The sequence below is a fragment of the Xenia sp. Carnegie-2017 genome, unplaced genomic scaffold (genome assembly GCF_021976095.1).
Source record: "Xenia sp. Carnegie-2017 unplaced genomic scaffold, XeniaSp_v1 HiC_scaffold_2, whole genome shotgun sequence".
Taxonomy (NCBI): domain Eukaryota; kingdom Metazoa; phylum Cnidaria; class Anthozoa; order Malacalcyonacea; family Xeniidae; genus Xenia; species Xenia sp. Carnegie-2017.
Genome location: NW_025813482.1, coordinates 4,380,010 through 4,397,433, shown reverse-complemented (window position 1 = coordinate 4,397,433; position 17,424 = coordinate 4,380,010). Strand labels below are relative to the sequence as shown.

Genomic DNA, 17,424 nt, shown 5'->3' with positions numbered 1-17,424 from the left:
GCTCAATGTAAAAGCACTCTGCTAGCCTTTAATAGTTAAATTGTAATTCGCATTTTCTTGTTCATCGCTCGGTTCATTACTCCTAATGCTAATCATACACTGATAGCGGGAAACTATTGCAAACATTTACAAATTTTTGTTAAAATTTACCTAATTTTGGTTTACATATGCCGCCAATCGAAATAATATCACAATAATTTGAACTCAAGAATATTTGATGCATGAACAGTAGTTTTAGTTCAGCTTCATCGTCAGAAACATGAGCGAATAAAGCCAGCACGTTTTTAACTTTTACAATGCAAATATTTTAGTGCTCGTGCACTGGAAAAACAATGAAAGGATTTGATTTTCTAAAGAAACTGATGATAATTTTGCTAAAGAATTTCTCTTATAGGTTTATATCGCCCTCGTCATCACGAAGTTTTTTAAAGAATAAAAATCGTGCTCAGCATTTGCAATTTTGAAAATGCCTTTTAAAAGCTTCTTTTAACCGTTTCGTGTCAATCATTTTTTAGATTAAGCCATTCCAGAAAAAGAACTTTATTATTTGTCATTTGTAAGTTGCTTAGTCTTGCATATATAATAAGTCTTGACGCATTACCAAAGCGACGTTCATAACGAACTATGTGTTTACATTAAAATGCTTTTACCTTACGAAAAATTCATCGTTTACGATGATTGGTTGTCATAGATATGACTGACAATTCGTTCGAGACGGTGAAAAGAGTTAGTGTGTCGCTTCTTGCTGCTTTAGTGATTTTTCTTTATATATGTTCACCTACTATCAACGCGTCAAATAATGTCGATGATGAAAAAATATATTTTCGTTCCTTGGCAAACAATGAGACGAAACATGAATCAATACTTCCCCATTTTAACATCACGTCAGTTACAGGTTAGTATATCCGACTTGTATTTCAAAAAGCTTTCATATTAAACTGTGGTTGTTTGTTGGCAACTTATTATTGATCACGGCAAAGATTTGATTTTGGCAGATGTTTTTGTTAGCCTATTTATGACAGGTAAATCTGTTCTTTCCTAAGTATTAGCAAACACTTGTTGCAGAACGTGTGCCTTATTTAAAGATGTTGCTTTGTGTTTGACGTGTTTTATGAAATAAAATTTAGTATGAAACTTCCGTTAATCAATACGAGAAATTTACTGTACAAACTACGTTCAACGATGACATTAAAACTGAATTATGTACGTATGTTATTTTATCAATAAAATATACCAATAATCTATTTAATCGAAAGCTATAATAATGTTGTTTAGAGTAGCCCTTAGCCCCTATGAAATAATTACAAGTTTTGCATGTTTTGACTCAGTCATTCTCGTATGATACATAATTATTTCATGGTTGGTGAGCGCGTACGATTTTTATTCACAAGTAGATTTTACAAGCGAACAAGCTCGTTTGAAATTGTCACGAGAGAGTTCGCTCAATATTTTTACAGGTGTACAAAAACCGTACGGAACCTACACCGATATTATTTGTTTGTTTTACAAGTATTGAGATATCATTGAAAACAACATTCGAACCAAACTAATTTTATTCATATTTTTGAATTTAATCGGCATTCGGTTTAACGACATTCGGCAGGGGCGTGCTTGCCAGAGACCCTACAACGAGAACTCGTAAGTTAAAAAGTTATCGAATACACAACATTTTATTAAAGCAACTTCATTACACGAGTTGTATACCAGTTATATCGAGTTTGTTTTGGTTTCAATCGGGCAATCAGGCCCCTTAAATTCTGCTCATTTGTTGTTCTTTTCGAGGTTGCAGCACGCTCCTGCCCCTGGCATTCTGTGCTTTAAATTTAACGGCATAAATATTGTATTCAAATGTCACGACTGATGGAGAGTCGGCGACTTTCATTTCACATGCGTTATGTCGTAACTGGTCCTGATATCAATATTTTTTAATGTTTAGGTTGGGTGAAAACTCACAAGAAACAAGCAGCAATTGGTTTGATCGTTGGAGTAACAATCACGATTATAATTGTCATTCTTATTTGTTGCTGCGTTTCAAAAGTTGCGTCGGAAAAGGCGAAAAGAAAGAAAAAGAAAAAAGATGCAGTTGTAAGAGGTCATTCAAAGAAGGTCAAGCTTCCGAAATTCAAACTACCGAAATTTCCTGCTTTCAAAATTCAACCTAGTGATGGTTTTGGTCGAGAGATTGTAAGTTGTAGCAATTAATGCGTCTTACCGAAAAAACTAAGCTGTAAAATGCCAACCCAACCAATCCCAACTTGGCCTTTGAAGCGTGAGCCATGGGGCAGAGGGTCCGGAAATATACTTTTTCCAGTGTAATTTTAAAAACTGCAATGTCATAATTATAGTTACATATCTACGCATTCAGTGTAGAGCGATTTACTAACAGCGTAACAAACGTCTTATGCAATAAGCATTCTTACTTTAAGCAAGCAAACCATATCAACTAATAAGACGATCTTGGTCCAAGAAAACGTGAAATGGGACCCAATTTTATTTCTTTTTCTGCATATATACATTCTTTGATTAGGGCTGTATGGGTGTTCAAATTCCTGGCTTTGTCACCCCGTACAATGACGTAGTCCTACCATTGTAACATGCAATTTTTTTCTGTTAGCTTATTGTGAAAATAACAGTTTTCTAAAGAAATTCTGTAAGAATAATAAGAATAATGTTTTGACATTTACAAAGTTGGAGAAAACGTGCGAGCTGGCTAAACTTACAAAGTATGATTGATATTAATCCTGACTTAGCATTTAACCCTTTGTTTTTTAATAACTTGCAAAATCCTGCATAAACCTCGTAACTCAAATTCCGATTTTTCATTGATATTTTGAAATTAATATTTTCGAACTAATCCGGGGGTTAAGGTAATATACCTTCTAAGGTAACCTCCATGGCTGGTAGTGTTTTTGAGGTTGTTTATTGATCTATTTAGTTCATGATATGTTGTCAAGTAGCTATTTCAATTTATTATTTCATTCCTACGCATATCTTTAGAAAAACATTGGACAACTGGCATTTTCTCTTTTTTACCAAATGAAAACGTAAGTTGTGCGATGTTTGTTTTGAAACAAGGCTAGGTGGCTAGCTACAGAATTTACTTGATTGAATTTTACAACATTTTTAGCGAAACTCTTTATGTGAAAATCATCAAAGCCGAAGATTTATCCATAAAGTCATCTGGCTACGTTTCGTTTAATTTTGTACATATTGTACTTAATCCAATGTCTACTTCTCATGAAACAAAACGAGTTCGCAACTGTATCTCCCCCGTCTTTAACGATCTCACCGTCTTTGATGTTAAACCTGATGAGCTCAAAGAACAAACATTGATTCTGTGTGTCTTCGATGAAAACAAGACATCGCCTCGAGATTTGATTGGTTCCATAAGATTGGACATGCGCGATGTATTTGACCGCATAAACAGAAAGTCAGTGCAGTTTGAACAAGGTTTGCAGTGGAGAAGAGAAGTAAGAGTTCTGATGTGAATCTTATTCTTTGATGTTTCAATTCATTTGAACAGTTTAATGTCAAAATGGTTTTAAGTTTATTATCGTTTTCTTAATCAGTCGATGTTCGAGAAGTATCTCTCTTAGCTATATTACATATAGTTTTAAAAATAAAAGCGTTAAAACTATCGTAAAATTCATCGACCAATGTTTATTACTCCATAGGCAAAAGGAGGTGATATTTATTTGGGTTTCTACTGGAATCCAAGAGAGGAGATGTTTTGTGTAACTGTAAAGGATTGTTCACATCTTACTCCAGTTGACAAAAACGGACAGGCTAGTAAGTAGAATTGATTTTTTATCCGCTGAAAATATCTTAGCCCTTATATGTAATTTCTAAACACAAGCGCAAACATCCATAACACAAAATAAGCGCGTCTGTTGCTAAAATTTAAAAAATATCATTCTCATAAATAGTGACTTTGCTTAGAACCTGATGTAATACCATTAGTACAGTCAACCTGTTTGCAACCTGAAGACACAAAAATATGTAGAAATTTCTTTTATTCAACTGTCTTTGAACATTGTCTAGATCCTTATGTCACGCTGGACGTTTTTGATGGAACTACGCGAATACTTCATAAAAAAACGCCAACGAAACAAAAAACTTTATTTCCAGATTTCGGGGAAGGTTCCAGATTTCATTTTCCATTTAAAGGAACACAAAAGAAGTCGTTATGTCTTATTATAAGCGTGAAACATCGACCTAGCTGGCGTTCTGGTATAAAAGAAGTGATTGGTCAGCTTAGCTTTAGTTCTCGATCAATAGGAAGTGAGCAAAGGCATTGGCAATCAGCTTTAACAAGTGGTAAAATTATTTTCATGAAGCATGCTCTCCAATCGTCTGTCGACATTCCGGGGAAACATGTGACCAAAAGATCTCAATGTGAGGATCTTTATGACGATTTATCAGAAGAAGAAAATCTAATCGATCAGGAGGAGGATCTGCCTCTTTGATTCTAGAAATTGCATGGCTTTAAGCATGCATACGTAAAGCAAAGTTTTATATGAATAATTACACATATTTTTAAAGACTGTCAGTAAGCATTAATCTGTTTACACAGATCGAGGTGTTTATATGTAAATATGCATCTTCCAACAATTAGCAACACCACGACCATCTTTAATAAGAAGATGTTTGATCGCTCAATAGTAATTTTTAATACGTGATGGATATTTGCACTGAGCCATTGAGCCAAAAAGTCATTTTTGACATGAAATGTACTATAACTGTGTGAGAAATTGGCAATGCAAGTTCTCGAAACTGGAATTAAAAATGTCATATAATAGTTAACAAAAATAGTAAAAACAGCTTATGCTTTTCTTTTTTGTACCGCAATCTGTTGGTCATCGCTGTTTCCATGTTAGTCAGCATAACGGATAACTTGTTCTACAAAACTACACCATTTACTATGGACATCTAATGACATGTCTTAGATGTCCATAGTAAATGGTCATCTAGATGGGTAATTTCTGAACTATCTCGAAGCGTCTGGCTTAGAGCAGCATCACTTAGTGGGTAGTTGCCTATCGCTAGCTATATAACATGCCAAAATATTGCTCTTGTTTGGATACAACTTAAATAGGCCCATGCTATGGAGCAATTCTAAATTTCCAATTACGCTGGACCATGAATTGCACTCAGTAGCGTGATTGCACATAACAATCGCAATTATACTTCGTTATTTTTTATAATCAAAGATCGAGTCTGGAAATAAACAAACAATTTTTAAGACTCATTTGATGAACAAACTACAGTTATTACATATATATGCGCAGCTGACAGTCACAAATCACTCACAATCATTAGACACCATGAAATTTAACGCAAGAGCAGTGATGAGTACAACTACAGATACAGTCGCGTCTCTGTTTCGAATATGTAAATATTGAGTCGTCAATACGAAGCTTTTTTTGTACGTTGATTAAAATTGTGAGCTGCATGCCTAAATCAGTCAATTTCTATACAATTTTATAATGAAACTTTAGTAACTTTATCATTTTTAGCTTTTAAGAACAAGCAATTATAGAAAGAATTTTATGATACTTCATCTGCTTATGAAAGCTTGATTAATCTTGCGTGAACAATAATTCGCCACATTTCCAAAGCGCCATCCAAATATGTTTTGTCAAGAAAATGCTTTCTAAACCATCACAAATTCATCGCTTACGATGATTGATTGTCATAGATATGACTGACAATTCGTTCAAGACGTCAGTGAATGGACTTGTTCTGTCGTTTGTCGCTGCATTAGTGATATTTGCTTATTTGTGTTCACCTACTATCAAAACATCAAATAATGTCGATGATGAAAAATTACATATTCGTTCACTGGTGAACAATGGGACGAAACATGAATCAATAGTTCCCCATGTCAACGTCTCTGCAGTTACAGGTGAGCGCAATCTCCGTTCTACATCTTTTAATATAGTCAACTATAGTTGTTCTTGTCTAGCACCAATATACTATCATCGCGTCTCTTCTCGTGATTTTTAAAGCAGAAACTTGATCTTGCGACAAATATTTTTAGTAAGCCCAACTTTTTTACAGACAAAATCAATTTTTTCTTACTGCTAGATTATGTTCTAACCTGTACCAAATGTTGCCAAGTTTTTGATGTGACTTATATCATCCTTGTTGATACGCTAGTCCAGGTCTAGCTATGTCTGTGGTGGTTTGTACGAATTGTCTGACTATTAATGTAATAATCACGTTAATGGCGTAATTCAAACTGAAATCATACGTATGTATGTTATATTGTTTTTACTATAGCCTTGCGTAAGATCTTCAATGTTCATGCATCACGCATTTTCTACGAACAAATTCATCAGCATATTAAGGCTGTATATGCTATAACTATATGTCACATAATGAACTCGTCCATTGGTCAGAACCTAATATTAAAACCAATTTCAAAAAGTTTCCCTTAAAACTGTTAGGCAACTATTTATGTTTTTCCAGAGACTGGTTGGCTTATGATGTCGACACCATGAATGCCATCTTTAGTGCACCTACGCAGTTTTCATGTATGGTAGTGCTGGGTTATTGATTATATATGTATATAAGAGAATTAAGACTGATCAACGAAGATGTTTTTCTGAGACGTGGCAGAGAAACAGCATAGGAAATGGATTTAGATTTCAAAACGAATCTAGAACAACAGTTGAAGTACACCTCTCGCCAAGCAAGAAATGTGAAATAAACAACGCAACTAGCTTATTAAACATACATTAATTTTAACACTTGTTTCAACATTTCTGTATTTTATGAGTCGCAAATTCAAGATAGCATAAAATCAATGTTTATAATACGCATAAATTCGGTAATCGGCTCAATGAATGAGTTGTTTTAAGAATATTTCAAAATACTATGTAGTAATAATAATCAGTTGAATATTAACTGTTGTAAACCTCAAATTAAATCTGAACAAACCAACTGTCATCTATATCTAATTCTTTATTTTTTTAACGTTTAGATTGGGTGAAAACTCACAAGAAACAAGCAGCAGTTGGTTTGATCGTTGGAGTAACAATCACGATCATAATTATACTTCTTATATGCTCCTGCATTTCAAAATTTGCAGTGGAAAAGGTGAAAAGGAACAAAAAGAAAAAAGATGGAGTTTTAAGAGGCTTTCTGAGAAAGATCAAGCTTCCAAAACTAAAACTACCGAAATTTTCTTTGTTTAAAATTCAGCCAGATGATGGTTTTGGTAGAGAGATTGTAAGTTGTGAATATTTTTCCAATCGAAGTTGCACCTTTGAGTTCAGCATACACAAATGCTTTTTATTTGTAAATATTATATGCTAAAATTAGAAAATAAGATATTTTGTTTCGGCCAGCGAAAACATGGGAATGTGATTATTTTAACAATTTTTTGGTACAACCTTGAATTATTGTTACATAATTTAATAAGGACGTGTCGTAGAAAGTACTATCTGTGGTTACTCAGACGTTTAATCCATTGTTCTTTACAGCTTACATCGACTAATTTGTTAGGAAACTCAAAGTTTCTAAACGTCAGTGACTAGTTTGTGTAAAAAAATACGTAGAAAAAACACATGTTTGATATAAACCTTGGGGGGGTCTGCCTCCCGCGTCCTCCCACAGTTTAACATCCCCATCCTCAATTTCTCCGTCCCGTAAACCTATGGACATATTAGTGAATTGTTAAGTAATTTATTTGAAATACTTCACTCTTATAGAAAAATATCGGACGATTGAAATTTACTCTTTCATATGAAAAACGAACGTGAGTAAAGTGCATTATGGGAAATATTTGTTTTGAAAAATTATTTACAAAATTTAATTGAGATTTTTACAATACTTTTAGCGGGACTCTTTATGTGAAAATTATCAAAGCCGAAGATTTATCCATCAAGTCATCTGGCTACGTTTCATTTAATTTTGTACAAGTTGAACTTGATCCATTTTCAATTTGTCGACGTGCAGATGAAGGATCTCATGAAACAAAACGAGTTCGAAACAGTATTTCCCCCATCTTTAACGATCTCATCTCAATTAATATTCTACCTGATGAGCTCAAAGAGCAAACATTGATTCTGTGTGTGTTCGATGCAAACAAGATATCGCCTCGAGATTTGATAGGTGCTGCAAGCTTGGACATGCGTCGTTTATTTGACCGGATAAATGGAAAATCAGAGCAGTTTGTAGAAAATTTGCAGTGGAGAAGAGAAGTAAGAGTTCTGATGTGAATCCATGTTCCTTGATGTTTTAGCTCAATTCATCAGTTTAAAGTCAAAATGGCTTTAAGCGTTTTTTAATTGTTTTCTAATAAGTCAATGTTCAAAATTTGTTTCTTGTATTTTACTCCATAGGCAAAAGGAGGTGATATTTTATTGGATTTTCGCTGGAATCCAAGAGACGAAGTGTTTTACGTCACTATAAAGGAATGTTCACATCTTAGTCCTGTTGACAAGAAAGGACAAGCTAGTAAGTAAAAATGATACAGTAATCCACAAAAATAAACAATATTTGACCACGTGCCTTTTTTCTCTAGACACAACCAATAACATTTGTCATTTATATTAATTTAAGTTTTGTGCATTCAATGCCAATGTCTGCAAAAATTTTTTGTTCTTTAAATATCATAATACTGCTTAGAACCTGATGTAGCATTTACAATGGACATACTGTCGCATTTATAATAGAAAGAGGAGGGCAATATTATTTTGGAATTTCTTTCAACACTTATGCCACTTTTATCAATATGTCATTTCATTTTTTCTAGATCCTTATGTTACGCTGGACGTTTTTGATGGAACTGCGCGAATATTTCATAAAAAAACGTCAACAAAACAAAAAACTTTGTTTCCAGTTTTTGAGGAAGAATTTCATTTTCCATTTAAGGAAACACAAAAGAAGTCGTTATGTCTTATAGTAAGCGTGAAACATCGACCTAGTTGGCATTCTGGTAAAAAAGCCGTGATTGGTCAGCTTAGCTTTAGTTCTCGATCAATAGGAAGCGAGCAAACGCATTGGCAATCAGCTTTATCAAGTGGAAGCAACATTTCTTTGATGCATGTTCTCCGACCTGCTGTCGACATGCCACGAAAACATGTGAGCAAAAGATCTCATTGTGAAGATCTTTATGATATTTTATCAGAAGAAGAAAACCTGATGGAAGAAGAAGACGATGTGTTACTTTAAATTACATTTCTTTAAACATGCATGTGTAAAAAACATTTATACAGATGTTTACACATGTTTTTAAACTTTTTTATTGATGTTCTCATGAGTGGTATTGTCATTGGAGGGTTTCGCAGATAAGAACATAAGACGGAAAAGTCCCAGATGATAACAGTTGTAAGCTGAAAAATATCGATACTTGTTTGTATAAAACTTTTATCGATTTCTATACTCATACAGAGTTCAAATTTTCGATGGATTTCATTGAAAATAATAAAATGTGTACATGTTTACAGTTTGATACTTTTTGGTGTACATTTAAGCCAACTCCATAGCTTCACGGCAAAGGCTTTTTTACATGAAGTACAAAAGAATTATGCGCGATAGACCACTGGTCTTAACCAATGATATCACCGTGGAGAAATGAGCATAGTGAGTTCTCGAAAGTTCAAAATGGTAGGTGGCACTTGGGAGTAAAAGCATCAAATATCAGTTTGCAAAAACGGTCTACGAGACAAACACACATGGAATATTTCCGGACATAAAAACAATGACAGAAATTCTGTTGTATCTGTATCTTGTATGCCGTTTTTGTCTTTTTAATTCTAATTTCTAATTTCTTTTATAGGCTTCTGGGGAAGTTGTTAATATTAACGTTAAAATTAATACTTTATTTTGTTATGATGTTCGAACTTAATCTTATTCTACATTATTTCACTTATTTTGTTAAATACTTTTCATGGGTAATGTCACATGCGTTAATGGCGAAATTCAGTCACGAGTAACGCGACATATCGTCGTCGTGAAAATGCGTTAAATATGGCGTGGACGTAACCATATATGGGCAAATCACAATATCATATCACGCCATTTTTACGCCTTTTCACAACGTCTTAGACGATAAGTCGTCTAAATTTTGCTAATACACATATTTGCAATGATTGACATTAAACTAGCCAGTCAATCGGTCAACTCAACTGCAAAAAAATATACTTTTGAGCGTACAAACGAGGACATCTTGAAACACTTTAAGAATCCTTCTTTAACCCCTTTAAAAAGCAAATAATCTAGAAATCCAGTATATAGTACTATTATAGTGTAAGGCTGCTATTAGTATACAAAAGTCTGTTGCATTTGAAATAGCTGTAATCAATGGCGTGCAACCAAACGTAAAATATTAAAATTCCAACGGCACTTTTCAACGGATTTAAAGTGCTTGATAACACAAAATTCTAATCTGTTTACACACTGCTGTAATGGTACTTCATTTGTGATCAAAATTATACCTCACAACTTATCAACGATAAATGACGAAACATATGGCCAACAAAGTTACAGATGTTATCACGGATGAATGATATTGTTGTTGGTTCACTCACTGAATACGTATACATAAGGTATCTTGACGATAAAGATTTTGTCTCACTTTGCAAATTTACAGTCATCGTTCTCATCCTTACTTCTTTAGAAATTGTCTTTATGATCAGTAAACAAATGCTAGTGAATCATGTTTCTTCAACGACAGTAATTCTTATAGCAGAGTCATTCTGTCGTAAAAAAACCAAACCTGTCTGGATTTAATACATTACACTACGTAAAAAATATGTTCGTAGCTATGCTTGAACTAAAATACAATAGATTCTACGTGAGAAGTTTCCCGTAGTGGGATGAGAGTTAATAACTCTCGACCAATTATGGGAAATTTCTCGGTAGTATTATAATACCATATCCATAAAGTGTTATCTCGTGACTATAGTTTGTCAGTTAAATTTCATGACGTCATTTCTTTAGCAGTCATATATACAGTCAATTTATGCGCACAATATATGTTTTACCTAACTGAGCTATTTAGTTGAAATAAAAGCTCAAAATTTATATCTTCGTCATTATAACATGATCACATACAAGCGTTCGTCTTTCACACATTCTTTGTTTAGTATCGAATGCTAGTTCTCATTTAAATGTGGTTGACAGCAACGTACGTCTTTCTCAAATGAGATATTGACGTAAGGTGCAGGGATTTGACACAGTCCAGTTATACCCTTCGTTTGCATCATTTTCAAATGCAGCGTTTTCAAATTTTTGGATTTTTTTCTAGAGGTAGTGTTCATCAAACTATGAAGATGAGAAAAAATGGGAAATAAGTTGAGTCAGGCTCATGTTATTACGCTATCAGTTTTGGCAGTTGCTTTGGCTTTGTTATTTGTATTTCTTGTAAAGATCACAGAAAAACAAGTCTGTATAAACAGAAGAAAAAAGCACCGTAAAAGAACACTTCAGTTTCAGAATCAAAGATATAATATTGTTGTCATTCCTCATTTTCCATTTGGGACAATGGTTGAATCATTCGTTCAACCGGAGACATTTTCTTCCCTACCTGAGGTAATTTAGTCTTCATCAATCGTAGGATAAGATGAAGAAAAATGATTGATTTTTCAAACTTTGGTCAAAAATTGGGCAGAAGAGGGGAGCTTGTTTTCAGCTTAAAAAAACGGAGAAAGAAAAATTCCATTTGTATTGAATAATTGAAAAGTCACGTGATTGAGCAATTTACGACGTGTCAAAAAGGTCGTGATGGACGAAGCATTTCTTATTATTAAATAAATGTATAAAAAGCCTTATCTAGTTTTACTATATTAATGGTCTCTTCGTTGTGTTTTCCTTGAAAAGGGCGAGTCCATTGATAGGAATTTTGTCCCACGTGATGACCAAAAATAGGGTTTATTTATTCACAAGTTGACCACGATGTCAACTTAAAAGTAGCTACATTTTTTTCGTATCCGAGAGTAAATTTGCTTTTCACTCTGTAGGTCATTGAAGTGGATGAATATAAAAAGGAAGACAGTGATTGCGCTGGAACCTTGTACTTTAAACTGCGCTATGATCTAATAAAGTAAGTTGAAGAAATCATCAATACCGAGCAAACTGAGAACAAAACTTCGTGTTTTATAAGAAACGTCATAATCTCCCGTTTGAATAAATTTGAAAGGTTTGTAGGCGTTATCTTGGAGATCATTTACACTGATCTGGATACATTTTCAGTTTGTTTTTGTGAATGATATCTCACTTGCTATCAGCAATAAAGTTAATAAACTATTGACTCCTTTCAAATTATTTAAGAAATTATTCAGCTCAGCAGCTTGTACTCTAAGGTTTCTATACGAAAGATTTAAAACAAAATTTTGATTCCAGATTACCTAATATGAAGGGAGTATGTATTTGTCATCAACAAACAATCATTTCTTAACACAGCAGGTCATTTTATATTCATATTTTTAGAAATACCCTTTTTGTGGAAATGCTCGAATTACGAAATCTACGAAACATCTTTAATGATGACATAAACGTCTATTTCATCGTCAATTTATGTCCACTGAATCAGAAATCGTTTCGATCTTGCGTTTACAAAACATTCTCTCCAAGTCTAAACGAAAGATTTGAATTTTTCATTCCATTCACCCATGTGTTGTTTCAACAATTGAATTTTGCCCTATGGAGATTTGATCGCTTCTCTCATCATGAAATAATCGCAAAGACATCTCTTCAGTTAGAAGAATTTAAAAAATATGGTCTGATGATATCTCGGGAGATTTCGCTTGCAAAAATATTAAAAATTGTAAAGAAGGCAAGCTAGTGATTCTGACCATGCAGCTAAAAATGGCAGGAAGAAGTCAAAAAAGTTGTTTGAAAATATTATATTAAAAATATTGTATTAAAATCATTTTTATTTCATCTGCTTCGGAGAAGATTTTTCGAAGGCTTGCGCCATACTGACCTAGCATTCAAAAACATTTTTAACGAAAAAATAAAATTTAAATTTTGTCATCTTGAACACAGTTAAAAGATTGAAACTTACTCAATTAATTTCAATGCAAAGACAGATCTAGAGAAATGTTCAGGAGGTGCTCAATCATACCTCTCTGAGCTTAGATAATTTTTGATAGCTTATTCATGAAAAGCTTATTGCATTTGAACTCGTTCCAAATAATACACACTTCTCTGCATCCTTCCTTGCAACTTCATTATCATTAATATGATTTTGTTTAGTAAATAGTCAAAAATATACTCAAATGAAATTTTTCACTCACAAGGATACCAACTTTTCATGCATAAATAATCTATCGTTCTATATTAACTCTTTAGTTCTGCATCTATACAAAAAACAATGAGCTTCTTGTTGCTTTACTTGTCTGTAAACAGTAAAGAAATCTGCTTGCGTTATGGAGTAACAGACTGTATAATGTAAGCTGCCATGTTTTTATAAAATTTCGTGAACTACGTGAACTGAGAAGTTTGGAGAGTATCTGAAATCTGATCGTACTCAAAAGACATTTTGCCACGTACCTATTTTTAATTATAAAGCCACAAAAATGCTAGTCACGTGAGCGAAGATGGAATAGAAAGAGAAAGTTCAAAGCACACGAGATTAACGCATGCGCACTATGGAATTTTCATGTAAATACAATCGTTGTCGAACTCGAACAAGTTCTTTCATCCCTAAATTGCTGAGTAAATTGCTACAACATGCCTCCTTATCACACGGAACAGTTGAGAAAACTATTTATTGGTGGCTTGAGCTTAGAGACTACGGAAGATGATCTTCGTGAATACTTTTCTCGTTGGGGAAATATCGTAGATGTTGTCGTTATGCGTTTCCCAGATACGAGACGATCCAGAGGATTTGGGTTTGTAACTTTTGAAAATGTGGAATCAGTTGATGATGTCTTAGGTATTAAATCTCATTTCATTGATGGTAAACAAGTTGAACCAAAACGCGCCGTGGCGAAAGATGAAACACGGAGCTCTTCCGAAGGAACACAAGAGAAAGAGAACAAAGTTTTTGTCGGTGGGCTGGCAAGCGCGACGACAGAGGAAGATATTCGCAATTGCTTCACTACGTTTTGTAATGAAACTGGTCAAGGTAAAATTGAGGAGGTTTTAATCATGAAAGATCCAGATACAGGAAGACTACGTGGTTTTGGTTTTGTCACTTTTGATTGTAAAGAAATCGTCGATAAAGTTTGTTCAGTAAAATATTTTGAAATCAGAACTAAAACTGTTGAAGTTCGTCGTGCTGAATCTCGATTAGCCATGATGAAAAAGGAGCAAAGAGATCACCACAGTTATTCCAAGCGTAAAATGGATGATCGTAGACGAGATAGTCGACATGATGGTTGGTACATATATGCCTTTTATGTCTTTTATCCTTCATAATTCATTATAAGCCATGTTAACTCATGTCACCTCCCTTACAAATAAAACTAAAATATTTAAACCTTGTATTGAAGCAGATCTGCCACAATATTTGATTTCATTTCATGCAATGTTATGTATTAAGTAAATGGTTTGAACTGGGGAGTATTGTTTACAAACATGTAATGTTATGCATGTAAGTGCAAAATAAGTTTATCAAAAGTTGTGGCAAGGGATGCCATCAACTACATGTACAGCTGCTGGGAGTGAGTAGTGCTTGCAGTGGAATTGAAACAGATGAGCAACAATCACCAAATTAAATGGAAACCAACTAAGAAAAGAATTCCATCACTTAAAGTCGTTATAAAATAATGTCAAGGGGTAAAAGAAGTCTGATATTCTATGGTATATGTTTCCTGTCTTGTAAAAAAAATCCAATCAAATGTACATCTATGGCAGTTGTGCTTTTGTATTCATTATCATATGTATAGCCAATTTGTAACATCTGGGGCATCTAAGGACTATTATTATGGCTATGTACTTTTATTATTTACAATATGTTTAAATCACTTGTTTTTTTAAGAGCCAAGTCGAGGCAATTTCACTTCTGGATTAAATCAATTGTCAATGATTGGTCAAGGTGGAGGTAGGCTACCTTTCTTTGGTGGCGGAAATGCTGGCGGTTAGTTGATTGTGCTCTTTTTTATCACAATAATCCAATTAATGAATGGTAATTTAACTACCCGAACTGATGCTAGGTTTAAAGAACTCAAACACACTTTAATAGTTGTTGGAAAGTATCTCTTGGTTTTGTTTTACAAAATCGTTGCATGAACCTTTCTACATACATCTGGGTTCAATTTTGGACCCTAATCGCACTTTCTTCATTGTGAAGAAAGTCACTCTGACAAAAATCTGTAGCGTTTGCACATACTGATGTTGTTCCACCCAGAAGAGACAAGATCTGATAAAAATGGCTTGATTAACAAACAACGAGAAATGTATTGTAAAGTAGGAGTGCATAACGTGTTCTCTTTTTCTGTTTGCTTCCAAGGTCTGTTGTTCATTGCTGTTTCCTTGTAACTCATATAATTGAATGCGTAATTCTACATAACCACACCATTTATGATTGACCTGCATGTTCAAAAGACTATATTCATCCGTCGTTAACGCTCATTGATATGCCTGTCGCGATTTCTCCTTGTTCATTATCACACATTCCTTTGAACTTCCTTTACTTTTTTCCACGTTTTTTTGCTTTGTTTGGCAAACGTATTTCTGATGTTGACCCCTAGAGGATGATGTTTCTTTTCACCTTCAACAAAGGTTTATCATCGCTTTAACAGATTTTTTTTAAGACGTAATTTTGTTTCTCTATTCCTGCAATAAATGACTGCAATTAACAACGGGATGTATATTTTCTAAAATATGATACTTGATAGTTTGTCATGAATTATCTCACTTCTGCCTCAACCAATCTATCCAACATTTCATTAATTCACTCATTTCTTTTCTTTTCATCTGACCTGGAGTTTGAAAGAGTTTGAATATCTTTAAACTCTTTCACCAGCATCAAATACTCACTCATCACCGTACAATAATTTACTTTGTGCTCGTGACGTGTGACGTTACTTAACACATGGTGACGTCGCGATACACATAATGACGTCACGACACTCACGGAGCTCTGGTGCATTGCTCCAATTTTATGTTGAATCATCAAACATGTATTTTTGGAAACCATTTGCTCCTTTTTGGTGTAAAGTTCTTTGTAAAACATTTCTTTGTACTATAGATGTGATACTTATAGTTTATTGTAATTCAGTCTGAAACGTTGTTCATGGTTTTAGGTGGAAACGGTGGTGGATTTGGGGCTGGTGTGAATATGAACCCCATGGCTCTGGCAGGAATGATGAGTATGTTCTTCAGTCAAATGGCTAATATGGGGGGTATGGCTGGAAATTTGGCAGGAAATATGGCAGGCAATATGGCTGGAAATTTGGCAGGAAATATGGCTGGAAATATGGCTGCTATGAATCAAAGAAGTAACACTGATATGATTGGTCGTGACCGTTCTGATACATACAGAGCAACAGGTACAAAAATCACCATATTTTTCATGTTCTCCGTATTTTATAAGTAATGCACTGCTGTGTGTTTTAATGACGAGTAAAATGCCATTAAACCTAAACCTTTTATTGAGAGTGGAGCATTTGACATGAAACGGCGGCTAATAATGTTCGATATAGGAGCTTTATTTGTTAAGTTTTCCGTAATCATACAATAGAGTACATCCTATAAATATGCTTGTTGAGTAGTATTCGAATATATTACAGATGTGTCAATTTACGGTGACCAAGCTGCCGCAAATGTTGCAGATATGTCTGGATATTCAAATGCAATGAATGCAGTGCTTGGTGCTGCCGGAATGAATCCAGGAAATGTTCAAGCTGCATTATATAATGCTTATGCTTCTGGTGGCACTGGTACTGCCAATGGTACTGCTCAACTTGGCTCTTACGATCAATCGTCATCCACATATGGACCATCAAGGAGTGGATCTGGCAATCGTGGGTATAAACCATACTAAGGTAGTTTTGTATTACTTAATTGATTCAATTGGAAACCTGATATTCTACTATTGAGAGGTATTCAAAGAATTAAAGAAAGCGAAATGATTATATTCTAATGAATGATTATAACATATTCTATTTAGATGGAAACAGCATTAGCAGTCGATTTGACAGGTAGAATGATTAGCATATTGGACGGTAGATAACGACAACTCAAATTTATCTTGAAACAGTTATGTAAATGGCTTTTGTAGTCAGTACTCAGTTTTCTTCAGTTTAGCTTTTGTACCACAGCTGATCTTGTACTCAAACTTGTGTGACATTATCTTTTAATGTATGTATTACTAAAATGCTAAAGTACGCTAATATCTTCTGAAATTTAAATTGTGTCTTTATATATTTTATTATTTTTAATTGATAATTGTGTAAACCTGTAGAACAAGTAACAATGATATTTTCCGATGAATCTTCCACCCAGAAATGACAAATTTCATGTTTC

General features: G+C 34.0%; 4 protein-coding genes across 5 annotated transcripts; all 4 read left to right on the top strand.

Annotated features, from left to right (window-relative positions):
• The first annotated feature begins 571 nt into the window (after positions 1-571).
• On the top strand, positions 572-4,848 carry LOC124439809 (synaptotagmin-2-like). The gene is made up of 6 exons (XM_046990061.1): positions 572-895; positions 1,937-2,184; positions 2,998-3,044; positions 3,128-3,470; positions 3,675-3,789; positions 4,042-4,848. Exons 1-6 carry the CDS (start codon positions 694-696, stop codon positions 4,464-4,466), a joined length of 1,380 nt encoding a protein of 459 aa, XP_046846017.1. The 5' UTR covers positions 572-693; the 3' UTR covers positions 4,467-4,848.
• A 127-nt stretch (positions 4,849-4,975) lies between these two features.
• LOC124439808 (synaptotagmin-2-like) lies at positions 4,976-9,462 on the top strand. The gene is made up of 6 exons (XM_046990060.1): positions 4,976-5,905; positions 6,986-7,233; positions 7,716-7,762; positions 7,844-8,207; positions 8,349-8,463; positions 8,762-9,462. The coding sequence occupies exons 1-6, from the start codon at positions 5,701-5,703 to the stop codon at positions 9,178-9,180; spliced, it is 1,398 nt and encodes a 465-aa protein (XP_046846016.1). The 5' UTR covers positions 4,976-5,700; the 3' UTR covers positions 9,181-9,462.
• An 869-nt stretch (positions 9,463-10,331) lies between these two features.
• LOC124439811 (synaptotagmin-1-like) lies at positions 10,332-12,991 on the top strand. The gene is made up of 4 exons (XM_046990064.1): positions 10,332-10,556; positions 11,258-11,541; positions 11,970-12,052; positions 12,439-12,991. Exons 2-4 carry the CDS (start codon positions 11,293-11,295, stop codon positions 12,791-12,793), a joined length of 687 nt encoding a protein of 228 aa, XP_046846020.1. The 5' UTR covers positions 10,332-10,556; positions 11,258-11,292; the 3' UTR covers positions 12,794-12,991.
• Positions 12,992-13,602: 611 nt separating this feature from the next.
• On the top strand, positions 13,603-17,406 carry LOC124439810 (heterogeneous nuclear ribonucleoprotein A1-like 2). 2 transcript variants are annotated; one of them, XM_046990063.1, is made up of 5 exons: positions 13,603-14,332; positions 14,936-14,998; positions 16,203-16,448; positions 16,689-16,943; positions 17,069-17,406. In XM_046990063.1, exons 1-4 carry the CDS (start codon positions 13,684-13,686, stop codon positions 16,940-16,942), a joined length of 1,212 nt encoding a protein of 403 aa, XP_046846019.1. In that variant the 5' UTR covers positions 13,603-13,683; the 3' UTR covers position 16,943; positions 17,069-17,406. The 2 variants fall into 2 exon arrangements, with proteins under 2 accessions (XP_046846019.1, XP_046846018.1); XM_046990062.1 differs by having other exon boundaries at positions 14,936-15,034.
• The last annotated feature ends 18 nt before the right edge of the window (positions 17,407-17,424 follow it).